The 17,628-nt window shown below is 41.3% G+C and overlaps 1 protein-coding gene across 1 annotated transcript in view; it reads right to left on the bottom strand.

Moving 5' to 3' along the window:
- LOC124138056 (1-phosphatidylinositol 4,5-bisphosphate phosphodiesterase epsilon-1-like) overlaps positions 1–17,628 on the bottom strand; it is a 385,123-nt gene that overhangs the window by 71,554 nt on the left and 295,941 nt on the right. The window contains exons 11-16 of the mRNA XM_046504564.2: positions 17,337–17,622; positions 16,468–16,721; positions 14,600–14,745; positions 13,451–13,700; positions 10,883–11,067; positions 3,462–4,194 (exon numbers count right to left, since the gene is read on the bottom strand). Of these exons, the coding sequence (XP_046360520.2) occupies positions 3,462–4,194; positions 10,883–11,067; positions 13,451–13,700; positions 14,600–14,745; positions 16,468–16,721; positions 17,337–17,622 (1,854 nt within the window). The remainder of the gene's footprint in view (positions 1–3,461; positions 4,195–10,882; positions 11,068–13,450; positions 13,701–14,599; positions 14,746–16,467; positions 16,722–17,336; positions 17,623–17,628) is intronic.

The following is a 17,628-nucleotide window of genomic DNA, read 5'->3' on the forward strand; positions in this document are numbered from 1 at the left end:
TATATGATGTAACCACTATTTCAGATAGGATATTGTTGTGGCAATACTGTTGTGATGGCATATGTGGTCTTACCGCTACGATCGCTTGGTGCAACGGGTCCCTGCACTGATATACATTTATATGATGTAACCACTAATTCAGATAGGATATTGTTGAGGCAATACTGTTGTGATGGCATGGGGTCCTGTGTACAATTGGACAAATCAGGTGAAGTTAAGCACTGCTGGTTCGGAGAGTACTTGGATTGTTCGTTAGCCTGACTCCTGATAGTTTCCAGGGCTTTGGTCCTGCCCAACACTGAAGCATATGTTTCATGTGGTGTCTCCTTAGGCAAGTGACTTTGTTTGAAATATGCCTCTGATCACCCAGCAGTGAATGGGTACCCGGTAGGAGATGGCTAATATGACTGTTAACCTTCTAGCATTAATAGGCAGCATGGGTTGTATACATCTTAGGGAGCTGAGATTGGCTTTCAAGTCGAGTGGACACTGATCACTTGGTGAACATTATACACTAAATTATGGTTATAATGAACTCAAAGGTACCACTAATTTTACTTTGATATAATTGTAGTTCGGTAAAAAGTATTTTGACTGAATTTCCTCACTCTCACCGTCACATTTTATAGACAGAACATATCCCCTCCAAAGGCTATAATCATGGTTTTACTATTGTTATTTGAGGGTGTAAATTGAGGACAAGGTGTCATTACTTTACCCAGTTAATCATATGCACATGCATTTGTTTATTACCTTTTTGAACAGCCGCACGTAGCCGCAGATGTTTTGATAGGCTGTTAGGGACCCACGAGCAGCTCAGAGATAAGCAGTTTGTGATAAACATAAACATTGTCGTTGACAGAGTACACACAGGACCACAAGGTGAGTTCACTATATCCATCAATTTTACAGGATTAAACATACAGAGAAAGGCCGGTACCAAAAAGCAGCTTGATTTTTCGATTAATTTTATATGATTAAATATACAACGAAAGGCCGAAACTTAGAACACAGTTCGTTATATCCATCAGTTCCTTATAAGCGTGTTCTTTATAAATGTAGTTAACTGTAAACAGCTTGCCCTTTTCATTCAGTACATCAGGCTTGCAGACTTGAAATAAATTCCCCCTGGACCACTGAGGATTGGCTACATGAAAATTCCTACCAGTCCTTGTAGTTGTGTACAACCAACCTGGGAAAGGACTTCACTACATAAATGTATTCCTTGATGAATAAAATACAGGAATACAGTATTTGGCTACAATTGGACTTGGAATATTTAAAAAAAAAAAAAAAAATTTAAATTGAAAATTATAGAAAATAGACCGTCTACAATAAAACTTAATTTCACCCGTCCTTGATGGAATTAAACTGTCATGGATGTCGGGCCGTCATGGATGTTGGGCCGTCATGAATGTTATTTGCAGCACGGATTACCTTCACCATAACATCTGACTCAGCACCAGGATGAACCTGATCTTGATCAATAAAATATCCTTCTACACTTTCTCCACAAAAACAACACCGATTCCACACTCCCATGACGCCAGGAGAGTGATACGTTTAGCACCATCTGAACAACAAGTCCTGTGTAAAACTCCCACTTTGACGATACTACTGCCGGTCAACCTGACCCTGGGGAGGGGAATTCAGTTACAATACTAACTGATTACCTTGACGGACAAGAACTAATTCATAGCCTAACTGCACTCGTCTGATTGCTGATGACTGTTCTCTGAAGGCTCCAGGGTAGTAAGGGACCGATCATTTGATATTCATGGGGCGCCTGTGATTTAATCGAAAAATAAATTGTACCTGAAAATTTGCGAAAAGAGTAATTATGGTTCAGACTGTTGAAAAAAAATTATTGCCTATCATAAAAATTACATTCTTGGAAGGTGCTTTTAGAAAATAAATAACATGTGCCCTGATAATAAAGAAGTTGACATCCATAAATTCTTTTCCTTATCAATATTTATTCTCATAGTTTCAATTAGAAAAAAATATCTAGTTTCTGGTCCCTTAAACTATAGCCTGTTATCATTGGATATCTTATATAGGAAATATGCTGCTGTGTGTGCTGGACACTGGTCGATACTGTGGGCGAAACACAGCATTGGAAAATGACAATCATTTCTTATCCATTGTATCTATTTGCTGGAGCAGCAGCTTCAAAATATTACCATCCCTACTTTTAAGTCCATCTATCTAGATTTGTTTCCCCCTTAACCTATCCATCAACTTGCATTATCAAAAGTTGGTAAATCATATTTCTGATGTTAAGGCAAGTGGGCGTCAGTGTAATCTGATAGCATACCACCATGATATATTTGACTGTATGTAGTTGGTGTTATCAAGAATCACTGTCTCCTAATTACACGAATAACATTATGGAATTGATGTACAATAATTTTGACTACCTCAGACAATCCAGATTTCTGATAGCCCTCCAGAGTCTGAATCAGCTAGTCAGCGGATGGTAGACACAGAGTGTTTGCAGATATGCATTTTCCAAAAGTGGTCTTTGATCGCTTCAGCCTTGTTCAGCCCTTGACACAAGACTCATACACTGACTACTTCCAGTTTTAGCCCTTAATTAGACACCCACATTGTCTGCTTCAGGTTTCAGCTCTAACACACAAGACACCTGCACTGACTGCTTCAGGTTTCATCTCTGACACTCAAGACACCTGCACTGACTGCTTCAGGTTTCAGCTCTAACACACACGACACCTGCACTGACTGCTTCAGGTTTCAGCTCTAACACACACGACACCTGCACTGACTGCTTCAGGTTTCATCTCTAACACTCAAGACACCTGCACTGATTGCTTCAGGTTTCAGCTCTAACACACAAGACACCTGCACTGACTGCTTCAGGTTTCATCTCTAACACACAAGACACCTGCACTGACTGCTTCAGGTTTAGGTCTAACACACAAGACACCTGCACAGACTGCTTCAGGTGTCAGCTCTAACACACTAGACACCTACAGTGACTGCTTCAGGTTTCAGCTCTAACACACAAGACACCTGCACTGATTGCTTCAGGTTTCATCTCTAACACAGAAGACACCTGTACCGACTGCTTCAGGTTTTAGGTCTAACACACAAGACACCTGCACTGACTGCTTCAGGTTTTAGGTCTAACACACAAGACACTTGTGCTGACTGCTTCAGGTTTTAGATCTAACACACAAGACACCTGCACTGACTGCTTCAGGTTTCAGCTCTAACACACAAGACACCTACAGTGACTGCTTCAGTTTTCAGCTCTAACACACAAGACACCTGCACTGACTGCTTCAGGTTTTAGGTCTAACACACAGGACACTTACAGTGACTGCTTCAGGTTGTAGGTCTAACACACAAGACACCTGCACTGACCTATTCGACCCTTGATACTTCTACAGTTTGCCTTCCCTTGCTAGACATGTGAGTGTGACAATGTGGACACCTACCTTGATGGCCTCAGCAGGTGTCGGTCCCTGACACTTCTCCGAGTCATAGTACAGCTGAAGGTACTGCTGCTTTAACCACTGGAGCTTCTTGTCAGTCTGGTACTGTAGTTTATGGGAGGCCCGAACAAGACACTTGAGACCATGGTACCAGATCTTGGCAGTGTGTGCAGGAGCAATGAACCACAACTTCCGGTTCTCCGACAGGTATGTTCCATACAGAATGGTAATACAGTTGTGTTCATGGCTAATATCCTCCAAGCCATGGCGCTTGGAAACAGCAGCAAGATCAACAGTTTCATCGTCGAAGTACACCTCTTTGATGACAGTCACATCAATATAGCCCTCCTCCAGGTTATCACAGACTTCCTCACCAGTTGTGTGGCGAGCACAGAGGATCTGCGACCCATTGCTCTCCACTTCACCCTTCAGGACATAATCCGGCGTGGTGTTCCCAGCCCGTCGGGCACTCCACGATGGCTTCCGCCAGGTTAACGTGGCATTGTCGATCTCTAGTCGGAGATAGCACATACAGGACCGTCCTCCGTCCTCCTCCCATCTCACCATCGTCGTCCCGTGGTTCATACACTGTAGCCAATGATGGTTCAGAGATGCGACCTTGGGGGTTATGATCATGACCTCATGGTCACTGTACAGAGGTCGAATTGGTTGGTAGCTGTCAAGGTCAAGGTCATAGTCACTATCACTGTCATCGTCCTCAGATCGCACATGGTTCCTGTAAAACAAAAAATTGAAAATATGGAGGATGTTATGAAACACATTTTATTGAAAACAATTTTCAATGGATACAGGCCATAGCTCGATCTTACATGCCCAGCCAACAAATGGCAATGGGACTTGGGGATTACCAATTTGTTCATCAAGATTATTTGGTAATATGACTACATATCACTTCCATTTTCAAAATGGCATCTTAAACTTCACAACATCAAGAAAAGAGAACAGAAACAACAACAAGAACAACATGCAATGTGATGAATTGCAAAATGTGTCACTGAAAGAATCTGTGATGGGAAATATACCTGACACTGGGTTTGCTACCAGGAATACAGCCCGTCTGACAATCTGGGTAATGCAGAAAGCTACAGTGTTTGGGCATCTTCACATTCTCCGAAAAGTTCTGGGTGGGTTTGACTTGGCAGCGATTCCTGGGAGAAGTCCCATTCGCTGTCTGGGCTGTGAGTAGAGGGGGCAAGGGCCCTGAGGTGATGATGAGCCTAACCAGCCTGACTGTGCCAGGCTCACCCAAACCCTCTTTGCTGCATTTTTTATTTTAATCTGAACAACAACAAAGCCTTTGTCTGACCCCCTTCAGAGTTTACATACACACACACATATATATATATATATTAAGGACTGGTCATTTGTTAATTGGGGGAGGGGGGTAGGAAGGTTGGTCTTGGGGCTGTATCATAGCTTGCTGACCCTGCTATTTTATGTAATATCTTTTCATGCCAGACCCTGCTATTTCATGTAATATTTTTATGTAATATTTTTATGTAATATTTTTTTCATGCCAGATACATTTAACATTAGTAATGTAAAAAATTCAGGTGTTCCTTAACTTCTTTTTAGTAGTATATTAAGTCCATCCAGTGCAACATAGACACATTATTTATTGACATGACAGAATCCAACAGCCATATGTCACAATAACGGAGGTGATGTGACACTTGTTGTTTTGTCTCCGAGCCAGACAGCTGGACAGGTGATCAGCTTCAGTTTCTAGCAATGCCTAGCAACAAAGTATTGACCAGACAAACACAGATTTAACAGTTTCTATAACAGTGCGTCCCCATTACCTGGATGAGTTGCATGTCAGCTGACCTACAGCTCATTGGTCAGTTAGAGGCTGATAATGACAGCCCATTGGTCAGTTGGAGTTGGATAATCTGCGCAATCACACCAAAGCCTGGTCTGGTTTATCCACTTACTGTTCTGCTTGACCATTAGTGTCAGCGATTGAAGGAGGTATCAACGTTAGGATCCGGGGTAATTGTATTACACTACTAAAATGTGTTCAGAACACCCTGCAGTGCAATGGTCCTCTAACAGTAACTGTAAACTGTAACGGAAAACATTTCGGTGACTTCTAAAAGGGAACTGTAACAGACAATATGTCGGTCATTTTTAAAAGAGGACTGTAACGGATAATATGACTGTCAGTTCTAAAGGAAAACTGTAACGGATAACATGTCTGTCACTTCTAAAAGACACTGTAATGGATAACATGTCTGTCACTTCTAAAAGGGAACTATGACGGAAAACATGTCTGTCAGTTCTAAAAGGGAACTATGACGGAAAACATATCTGTCAGTTCTAAAAGGGAACTATGACGGAAAACATGTCTGTCATTTTTAAAAGGGAACTATGACGGAAAACATGTCTGTCATTTTTAAAAGGGAACTATGACGGAAAACATGTCTGTCACTTCTAAAAGGGAAATGTAACAGAAAACGAGTGAGTGAGTGAGTGAGTGAGTGAGTGAGTGAGTGAGTGAGTGAGTGAGTCTTTATGCCACCTTTAGTAATATATTTCAGCAGTATCATAGTGGGGACACCAGAAATAAGCTTCACACATTGTACCAACATATTAAACAATAGTCAGTTTAAAATTGGGATTTTTTCAAATGTTGTTATGTTTAAAATTCAGAGACATTTAGATGCTGCATTTATTGCAATAATGTTAAACTAAACATGAATGTTCCTCCTCTTTAATGGTCCTGTTATCAGTGCAATACAGTTTTAAGTCACCCCTACAACGCCATCACCAAACATCAGTGTGTGGGCTGATGAATCCCCCTGAGACATATATTCTACACAAAGGCACTCATGATTGCTAAAACACGTTCAGGCTGTCGTGACATGGCAAAGCGATTTTAGGCAAAATTTGCTACAGCTCGCATACTTTTCAGAAAAATTCTTTAATCTACAAGGTAATCAATTTAGTTTAGACTGAAACACAAGAATTCTCAAATTCTTAGATTGGCATTGTAGAATCATCATCATCATCATCATCATCATCATCATGTGTTAGTCTGACTTAGAAGCAAGTGTCTTATTGTGAGCATGGTGGAGTGTTCAAACTTCACTGTAAGGAAGCACTTACGAGTTGTTGTCTCGTATAGGGCTGAATATTGACATTTTTGTGAGCATCCGACTCACTCAGAGAGACAGGCGAGGATTGAAAACATTCACCTAATATAACCTTTTCACATCCTTGAGTGGATAACGGTGTAAAATCTACATCGAAACGTTGCTAAATGCAATAAACCAGAAAATTTATCAATAAAGATGTACGTTTTCTAATTTACTCACCAACTCTCTAGAATGCCAATCAAGCAGTAAACTGCCAAAACATTAAGACATCGCTTTGTAAAAATGACATTGGCATTCAGAGTTACACCTCTAGTTGAGGTCATTTGTACCATCTTCCAATCATTAACAGATAACCTCTCCCTCAGACTATAGTCAGACATCTACCAAGAACCCACTTATCTCCCTTAGTTCAAACATATTTTATTCACAAATGGAAAAGGATCAAGTTATCGTACTTAGGACACCCTCTCCTGGGTGTTTACATACGTGATGGCTTCACTGAGGCAGATCTGTGATTCTGTTCTAATGACAGCAAACTGTAAATAAGCCGGGAAAATACCTTTGTGATTTTATGTATGATTTTTTAAATGATGTATGTATTTATGTATGATTCTGAATGATGTATGTATTTATGTATGATTCTGAATAATTCAAAATTCCACTAAATACGTCATCGGGTATTGTGACGTGATTGTAAACTTTGAGGTGCAAGGCCCCATTCCACAAGGTGATCGTATTGTAGCGCAACGACAGTCGTTAGTCTAAGTTAAAGTATGTGAGTTGCGATAACCTTAGTGCTACGAAAATTTTGTGGAACGGATGCCTGAATTCTAAAGGTTGACCATTGTATGGTATTAAATTCATAACTTTGTTTGAAGTATTATTCTGTTAAACTCAATTGGATTATGCCTAGGATCGTTTAGGTGTCAGCCTATTCACACTCAACAGTATAATTCTAACATCGTTATAAATGCCAAGCAATAAATAAAATACTAAACTTGCCCCTGTGTAAAACCAATTTTATGAAACTCGTGAATAGTTGTGGTATCTGGCTCATCAGATACCAAAGCTATTCACTCGGTTCATAAAATTGGTATTACACGGGAGCTCAACGTTTAGTATTCTATATTTATGTTATGGCTTGTTGATAGGCCTGCACTTCCCACCAACAATAGTTTCACATTGATGGGTACACTTGTGTTTCTTCTAAGTATGCGTCTTAATGTTAATATAAGTTGTTCTCTTTGACTAGTATATACTGGACATTCAAACAAATAATGGAAAATTTTTTCTATGAAGTTGCTGCAGGAGCAAATTTTGGGTCAGTTTTTATGCCTATTTTGTATACAATATTCGACATAATAAGCCCCTGCTCTAATAAGCGCCCAGGGCGATTTTTGCTGATATATTGGCTAGTGAACACTCCCAATTAGCACCCCTTCCGAATGATCAATGTAAACAATGTACATTTATCTTTCAACTCTGTTTTTTCCACCAAAATAATATTCTAATAAGAGCCCCCTATTTGTAATTTTGAGAGCGCCCAGGGCGCTTATTACGTTAAATACAGTAAATCAAAATTGAGTGAAGTTGTGGAATAGAATAACTTAGTGTGAATAATGTTAAGTTTTATTTTGCCATTCCAAAAATAGGATGGTGCAAATGAATGTTGTTTTGAGATACAAGATTTGAAGGAGGTTACACTAGCACAATTACAAACATTTATTGTTAGGTTATTCCACAATCTTATTGTTGAAGGAAAGAAGGATTTGTATGAATGTTTAAGTCTCAAATGAGGAATTGATATGTGTCGGAATATCTCTGATTATAATCAGTTTTCATACCAATGTTGTGCGGACTAAGTTAACTTGTCTCCCTTGTCCGGAATGGGATTCTCTATCAAGCAAGGAAGGAGCTTCATGACCCTTGTCAGATACTCAGCCATGATCCTCCTCACACTGGTCAAAAGGTCACCCCAAATTGTCAAGGTCAAGTGAAGTCATGAGACTGAAATAGGGGTTAATTGCAAAGGTCACATCAATCTTATCCCAATCAATAAGGACCATTCTCGACAGTTGCTTGATTGATCTGTTTTCTCCCCTCCTAATGAAATCTAAAAAAATAATGTGTGTGCGTGTGCGTGCACATTTCTGTGTGTGCACGTAGGTACGGCTAAAATGTTTTTAAAAGACTGATTTTAGAGGATTATATATGTGATTGGGTATGCTTTCAAGTAAACACATAACAATGTCATGAGCTGTAGAATGTCTGCTGGTTCCAGTTAGATGGACTTCTGATGGAATTCATCCAATACATGTTGCTGAAAAGATGCTTCTAATATCATGTGCTGCTGATCTCACAGCCTTTGTGAACAGTTGGTTGTTTTGTTATTTAACGCCGCACTCAGCAATATTCAAGCTATATGACGGCGGTCAGTAAATAATCGAGTCTGGACCAGACAATCCAGTGAGCATCGATCCACACTATTGGGATACAATGACATGCATCAATTAAATCAGTGAGCCTGACCACCCGATCCCGTTCATCGTCCCATACAACAAGCATAGTCGCCTTTTACGGCAAGCATGGGTTGCTGAAGACCTATTCTACCCCGGATGTTCACGGATCTTTGTGAACAGAACACGCTCAGACATGATCTGTTTTCAAATGGTTGCACCTGACAGGTTTTTATGGGTGTGCACCATGTTTTATGTGCAGTTTGTCAGGATAAATAGGACAAGATGCAACACAGAGCTGCATCGAACAGATTAATCTCACCAACAGCCTGTACAGAATGACACAGTACAATTGTGATTCTGCCAATTTGCTTAAAAATCCATATCTTTGATTCACCAATCTGTCAACGTCAGCTATTAATAATATTCCACACGATAAATCCAAGCATGAAGGGCTTCGGCACAGATTAACAGTCTGAGATTGTCAGTTGCTCTACAGTTAACTCTAGCTCCCTGGACACCAACATGGACTCCTCCAAGACAATGCATGGGAGAGCCTATTATATAATATTGGCAGACTTGGGGTTAACCTTCCTGATATTGCCTCTCTCAGGAAGAGAGGGCACTGGAACTACAAGAGTTATGGGTCAACTTATGACAGAATTCAAGTCATATGTCACGTTTTTTCCTTTTTGTATTCTGTATTTTTCAGAAAATATGTAACATACATAATGTCTACTTGGGAGGACCCGTAAGGATCTGTGTAAGAATTGGTCTTGACGACAGCCTTCTCTGTGGTAACACATCATTTTTACAGACTAGAGGAAATAAAAACATAATTTCTAACCCTGGTACAACCAAAGTACCAAAGAAGAAAAAATCCCAATAACAAAATAACAGCAACCCATGCATGCCAAGTAAATGTCTTTTGGTATGATACGGTCGGGGATCAAACCCTGGACAGACACTCTACCACAAGACCATGGAGGCGGTCTGTAACCATGGTAGTTTCTTTGCAGAGTTTAATCTTAATCAAGCATATCAACATGGTCAAGGGCAAAGACAATGCAATTTGCATGAGCTCTCATTGGATCAGGACAAAATGCAGTTTGCTCTTTTTAAGTTTTCAATGCATTTCAACTTTCTTTTCTTGAAGGATGGGCGTTATGTGGCAGTAGAGATTCGGCCATGGATGAACATGAGGAGGTTTCATGTAAATAATCCCAGTCATCGGGTCCTGCAGGACTTGGATGAACATCATCAGCTTTCATGTAAATAATCCAAGTCATCGGATCCTGCAGGACTTGGATCAACATCAGTAGGTTTCATGTAAAGAATCCCAGTCATCAGATCCTGCAGGACTTGGATGAACATCATCAGCTTTCATGTAAATAATCCAAGTCATGGGATCCCGCAGGCCTTGGATCCACAACATACGATATTCAGTATTTCAACCCAGTCGACCCCTGAAGATCCGGGTTGGAATAGGTCTTCAGTAACCCCTGCTTTGCCGTAAAAGGCGAGTATGCTTGTCGTAAGAGGCGACTAACAGGATCGGGTGGTCAGGCTCGCTGACTTGGTTGATATGTGTCATCACATCCTAATTGAGTACATCATGATGTCAATCACTGGATTGTCTGGTCCATACTCGATTATTTACAGGCCGCCGTCATATAGCATTTTTTATCTGCCAAGAGTTCTCTGTGTGGAATCCAGGGTAAATCGCTGGTCAGTGAATGATTGAGGGTGTGGTTGGTGTTGTGTTCAGTCACTGAGTCGTGGAAATATTTCTCGGTTCGTATAACGCTAAAATGTAAATGTTAACTTTATTGGTCAGTCTTTGTCCTACCTGTTCTCATCCTGTTCCATATCTTCTAGTTTCTGTATGATCGCCCTCTGGTGGTCAGCGTGGTGGTGAAATAGGAGGATGTCGTTCAGGACGATGTGAGCCTGTTTCAGCTTGTCCATGTTGATGAGGCCGCCCACGCCGATCCGTGTCATGAAGCGATCCTCACCGTTGTAGTCGGACACAAACTGGGGAAGAGGTATGATTATCATTATGATGGGCTGAGTGAGGTGAGGTGAGGTGAGGTGAGGTGAGGTGAGGTGAGGTGAGGTGAGGTGAAATGGGCTTAACATTATATTAAAGATGACTGCACTTATATAGCAACATGCATGAATGTGGGTGTGGCTGCTTGTACTTGTCTGCACAAATGTCGGTTTTATAGTGCTTGCCCACTGAGATACCTGGCCGCAGTAACATAGATACCCCACTAAGACACAGTATACTGACTCTTAGCTGACCGGTCCTTATTTAGCCCCTGAATTATGTGCACCAGGCAGGGAAACAACAAGAACCACCTTTAAACCTCTTTGGGCATGACATGTTAGGGGATCAAACCAAAACACTTCTGCTCTCTGGGCGAACACTCTATCCACTGGACCATGGCAGTAGTCGAATGTAGCAGGAAAGCCCAAAGTTATGCAGTCCCAGATGTTTACATCATTGGGAGACCTGCCATCTTCCCGAGGCAAGGGAATTATCTGACTATAGAAGTCGAAATCGACAACCGGTTCGTAAACTGCCGTGCAGATTTTGTTTGATTGCAGTATTTGCAAACGTGTACGACATCTTAGCGTCAACAGATATTTTCCAAATCTTTTCATGTTTCTAATCAAGGTGCTGATGTGATTTGATGCACTTTGCAAAGTAAGACATGTTTTATTACAATATTGATTATCGATCAGATCATCTTCACCGGGTGATACCATGTTGTTTGAAGCAATTGCATTTATTCTCTTAATGCCGAGATGCTCTATCCACTAGACCATCGAGGCAGTTTTCCCAATGATGACACACAGACATGACTGTCTTATACATGCCAAACACAACACTACCTTGTACTCATGAATTATTCAATCTGTGAAATGAAATAAAATTCAAGGTAATTTGTGTTTCCGTGATAAAAAACTATCTAGAAAAGTTTACAAATTTCGCCAATTTTCAACCTATCAAGGTCTGTAAGCATAGGAAGCATCAGACAGAAAATGACACTGATGTCTGAGCAGTATGATGGATTTATTTATACCGAGATGATCCGAGTTCAGTTTCCACTGGCAGTTGAAGATTGTATGGGTGCTTCATGTGATGGTTTCAATAACTCAATGACAAACTTCTATAATTATTGATAATTCTACCTCTGTATCTGGCCTTGTTGTTGCCAGGGAAACATCATCTAGTTTGTATATGGACTGTATTCATTTGACATTTCTTACTTGTCAAAGTGTTATGATATTAATAATAATGTCCCAAAGAGTCCATTCATTATGCACCAGAGTACATTCAGTAAGACTGCCGCTGTGGTTTAGCATATAGAGCTTCTTCCTGGTAGCAGAGGGTTGGTAGTTCAATCACCGGCTATGCCATACTAAGAGATGTCAAAAGACGGCACTTGTTGTTACCCTGTCTGGCACTCAGCATTATCAGGAGAAAAGAAGGACTGGTCGGCTCGGAGTCAGTATACTGTGTCTGAGTGGGGTATTCATGCCAAATTGTGGCATGGTATCTCAGTGGACTAGCACTATAAAAAGGCATAAGTCCGAACAAGCACAAGCACACACACACAAATTAACATACAAGAACACATACATAAGCACACACACAAGAACATACACACAAGAACACATACATAAGCACATACACAATATCATACACACAAAAGCACAGACACAACCACACACACGAGACACACACAAAAGTACTAACACACACACACACACACACACGCACGCACGCTCGCATGCTCACTCACACACACACACACACACACACACACACACACACACACACACACACACACACACACACACACACACACACACACACGCACGCACGCAGGCTCGCATGCTCACACACACACACCCACACCCACAAACACACACACACACACACACACAAAAGCACACATATACACATCAGTGCAAGATGAGGGAGATTCAAGGCCTATCTTTTGAAGGAAGAACACTACTACATGTACCCCGGTCACTCCCAATGACAAGATTAGAGCATGCGCCACATTCAAGATATACAAAAGCGTACATACTGATTTCTGGGTTCACCTTATACACGATAATAAGTGCAATAACCTTGAAAACAACATTAAACCCCTTTTCACCTCACCTCCTGATTGCTCATGATCATACATCACTACTACATGTACCCCAGTCACTCCTACATGTACCCCAGTCACTCCTACATGTACCCCAGTCACTCCCAATGTATACAACCCAAGCTGCCTATAATGCACTAGAAGGGGATCGCACATTTACATCACCTCAAATTGGGTGCCCATTTGCTGCTGGGTTAACAGAGACCAATTGTAACACTTCCGTGTAATGTTTTTGTTTTATCACATACCTCTAGGTTTTGATTTTCTTCCGATGGAAGCACAATGAGGCTTGGAACGCCAGCAAATATTGCCTTGAGATCACGTAAGAATCCACCGAAAAAAGGAACCACTTTGCATTCTTGGATGTCTAAGGCTCGGCTGACGGCCTCCCTGTATTCTGGAGAAGGATCTCTGGTCAGCAGGACCTCAGTGAGGGAGCTCAAGGTGGACAGATTCTCCTCCGATATCGACAACCAGAAAGGTTTCAACTTCTCAGATCTGGAATGAAAATAAGAGAATGAGTGGTCTGCTTTCATTACTAGCAGCAACATGGGTCAGTATTGAGGAGTGTCGAAGCATAGCCATATGAGACATATACATGCAGAAGTGAGACAACTACCAATTGCAAAATGCTTTATGAATTATTTCTATTCAAACAGTGAGTGAGTGAGTGAGTGAGTGAGTGAGTATGCTTGCAGAAATATTCCATCATCATTAAACCCGAATTGAATTGAATTGAAACCCGATGTAACATTTTGTTTGTTTGTGTGTTATTTAACGCCGTACTCAGCAATATTCCAGCTATGTGAGGGCGGTCTGTAAATAATCAAGTCTGAACAATTCAGTGATTGATATCATGAGCATCAATCTACACAATTGGGACACGATGACATGAATCAACCAAGTCACAATACTGACCATCAGATCCTGTTAGTCGCCTCTTATGACAAACAAAGTCGCCTGTTACGGCAAGAATGGGTTGCTGAAGACCTATTCTACCCCAGATCTTCAAAGGTTCAGGTACAAAGGTACTATTCGATTGTACCTACTCCAGAACGACAGAGAGCCACTTGTGTCAAACTAAAATTATCTTTTGTTTGGGGTCATTTAATTCATATACCACATCCTCATAACCTTTCCAATCTTATGCAAAATATATCTGAAATTCAGAGGGTGTCCGGGGGTGGGACAAACTGGCCTGGGATATTCCTTTCTCGGGTAGAACTGCCTAGGAGAACATTTAGCCTGGTTTACCAGGTCTTGGGTGTGATGAGCACTACCACACTGCCCCACATTCATCCAGTCCTTGCATGCTAACTTGATGTCACAGAGAGTATGGGTACCCATCCTTTTCTAGAATCTGTATCTTTGATTGTCACATTGCCAGAGATACTCACCTGAGTCCTGCCAGTATCTCGACTGCAGAGTTGAAGTTGCCGAGGACGAAGCAGTATAAGGCCAGTCTCAGGATACAGGACAACACTGCCTTCCGGTCCTCATGGGTGGCCTGTGTGATGATGATCTGGGTGATCCACGTCGTCACCTGCAACACGTGGACAACAACATCTTTACAACGTGAGGAAACACCATCATAAACATGAAACACCATCATTAACATGAAACACCATCATAAACATGAAACAGGCCTGAAAGACCATCATAAACATGAAACAGGCCCTTGATGCAACAGTCTGTGGAGACATGTACTTCGGGTCATCAAGAGTTGTCTCCCTTGATGTTTAGAAAATCAACTTTGGTATAAAACATGCTTATGTCCAAATACACGTATATGGAAAATGCTCCCAGAAAACCTCTAATGTCAGTCTTTTTGAAACATTTTAGTCAAACTTATGTATTTTATGATGTTATAAGTCCCAAATACTCAATTGCGAAAATGATCAAAGTCTTATTCTCATTCAAATGAACACATATGATGACTTCTGTAATGATTTATAAAGGTTTTCCCTATTTCTTGAATTATGAATATACCTTGGACTACACACACCCTTATCATATTGTCATCTGCACTTCTTTGACCCTGCACTCACTCATCCCCTGTTCCCTCAACCGAAGAGCCCCAACTAAACATGGCCAGCGACGGCCGAGGCCCAGGACACAAGCCTCAGATCCTTCAATCTCGTTAAAATCAGATCTTTTACTACTATACGATACTTCCCTGTGTCACGATCTGATGACACCTCACGTCAGGTGAACACAGAGCGAACACTAACTGCCACACCATGTGAAGGAGGCTTGAGTTCATGAATCAATCAGTTGTCAGCTTTTAAATATGATTCATTTTTTGGCCACCTTGTTTTGGAAATTCTGACGTTAGCACAAGAAAAACACCACAGAGCACAGCTTCCCTTGATAGTATGTACCGCCTCCGTGGTCTAGTGGTAGAGCGTCCATCCGGACAGCGGAATGTCCGGGGTATGATACCCTGGCAGCGTCATACCGATTGACATTAAAAGATGGGACTTGTTACCCTGCCTGGCTCTCGGCATTAAGGGGCTAACACATGGACTGGTTGCCTCAGAGTGAGTATACTGTGTCTGAGTGGGGCATTCATGTAAAACTGCGGCATGGTATCTCAGTGGGCTAGCACTATAAAATTAGTCCAGACTAGTACAAGCAGCCACAGACACACGTGCATGCACATTGCAATATAAGTGCAATAATCTTGGACGCGACGTTAAACCCCCTTTCACCTCACCACCTTGACAGGGGCAGTCGGGTAGCCTAGTGGTTAAAGTGTTCGCTCTCACGCAGAAGACCCGGGTTCGATTCCCAACATGGGTACAATGTGTGAAGCCCATTTCTGGTGTCCCCCGCGGTGGTATTGCTGGAATATTGCTAAAAGCGTCGTAAAACCATTCTCACTCACTCACTCACCACCTTGACAGTAGACCCATTTGGGTGTAGATGCCATGATGCTCAGAAATGACATGATGTATAACATATCCATTACAAAGTAATGGCACGACTGCATTAATATAGATCATATTTGTTTTATACCAAGTATTTTAAAGCCTTGATGAGCTCTTTAGAAGATCCCCTGTCATGACCTCCTAAAGGTGTCTTCACGCAAAGAGGTGTTGTATCAAAGTGAAAATCTCATCAAAATAAGTTGCTTTCCCTTCACTCTGTGGTAGGTTTTGGCTGTGTGCTGAGCTTGTAGTTTCTGTATCTGACACTGCCTTGTGTGCACTGGTGTACCAATGTTTCACTGTAAGTATTGCATCAATGACAATGTTGTGCATACCTCGTTAAACCTCTGAATGAGATCTTCCACACATGGGTGTTTCCTGTGAGTGGGCGACCTGGAGAGGTCAATTGTGACCTGTCGCACATACTGTGCAGAAGGAATGCTGGTGAAGAGGCTGTGTTCGGAGTCTGTTAGCATCATAGCGACCTCTTCAGGGAAGTGAAGCATCTTCTGAAGCTGCTCCAGCTCGGTGGCATACTGTGTCCCACTCCGCATCTCCGTCTGCATCGTCAGCTGGCGCCTGTGGAAGTCTGACAGGCCAAAGAATATTGTCAGAGATACATCATATAAATAATAGTCACCTTCATAATATTCCCCCTTAATAATCCTGAATCTACTTTTGTATTTATTAATTAATTAACTAATTAATTAAATTGGTATGGTTTTCCCTCTCTAAGAATACAACCTCTCATCCCTTGACAAAAAAACAAAACATCAGTCGTACAATAGTTTAAAATGTCATATTACTGTACACCAAAACAACTAATTTATTGACCGATGTATCCTACGATTGCCACAAACACACGTCTTCCTGTTATTGGAAAGATATCAACAAATTTGTACTGAATTATGCACTTTAAGCCTGTTATTACACAATCTGGTTATAAAACTGTACACTGAAATAAAAATTCCTACTTCAAGCATTCAGTACTGAAAACTGAGTCTCATAACCAAAACTTGTCCTCAAAATTAGCATCTATTAATTCCGGTAAAGTTTCATCTTAAATTATCCCATTTTAGCTGAGCTCATAGATCAATATCAATTTGACCAAACTCTGGCTCCAAACCACTTGTCAAAGTCACACACCATGCATAAATACCATTTCTTGGACAAAAATACCTCATTTGAAATTCCATATTCTTACCAAACTCGAAACTATCCCTCCTGAGAGTGCCGTTGTTTAGGAATCGTCCATCCATATCTAGGGCCTGCCAGATGGCTGCTGTCACTGACTTGAGATTGTCAAGTGTTGGCATCACAAGCGCCCATGGTTTAGACCCTCGGAACTCCAAGACCAGGCCATCATGGGCTTTCCCTGTGCCGGACAGCCAATCCTCCAAGTTACGAATGTTTTGTGATTTGGCGAGAAGTTTGGTTTTATTGTCCAATAGCACTATTTTCTCACTGGCAATACCTAATAACCTTGGTATCTGCAA

The sequence above is a fragment of the Haliotis rufescens genome, unplaced genomic scaffold (assembly GCF_023055435.1).
Source record: "Haliotis rufescens isolate VD_foot unplaced genomic scaffold, xgHalRufe1.0.p SCAF_12, whole genome shotgun sequence".
Lineage (NCBI taxonomy): Eukaryota > Metazoa > Mollusca > Gastropoda > Lepetellida > Haliotidae > Haliotis > Haliotis rufescens.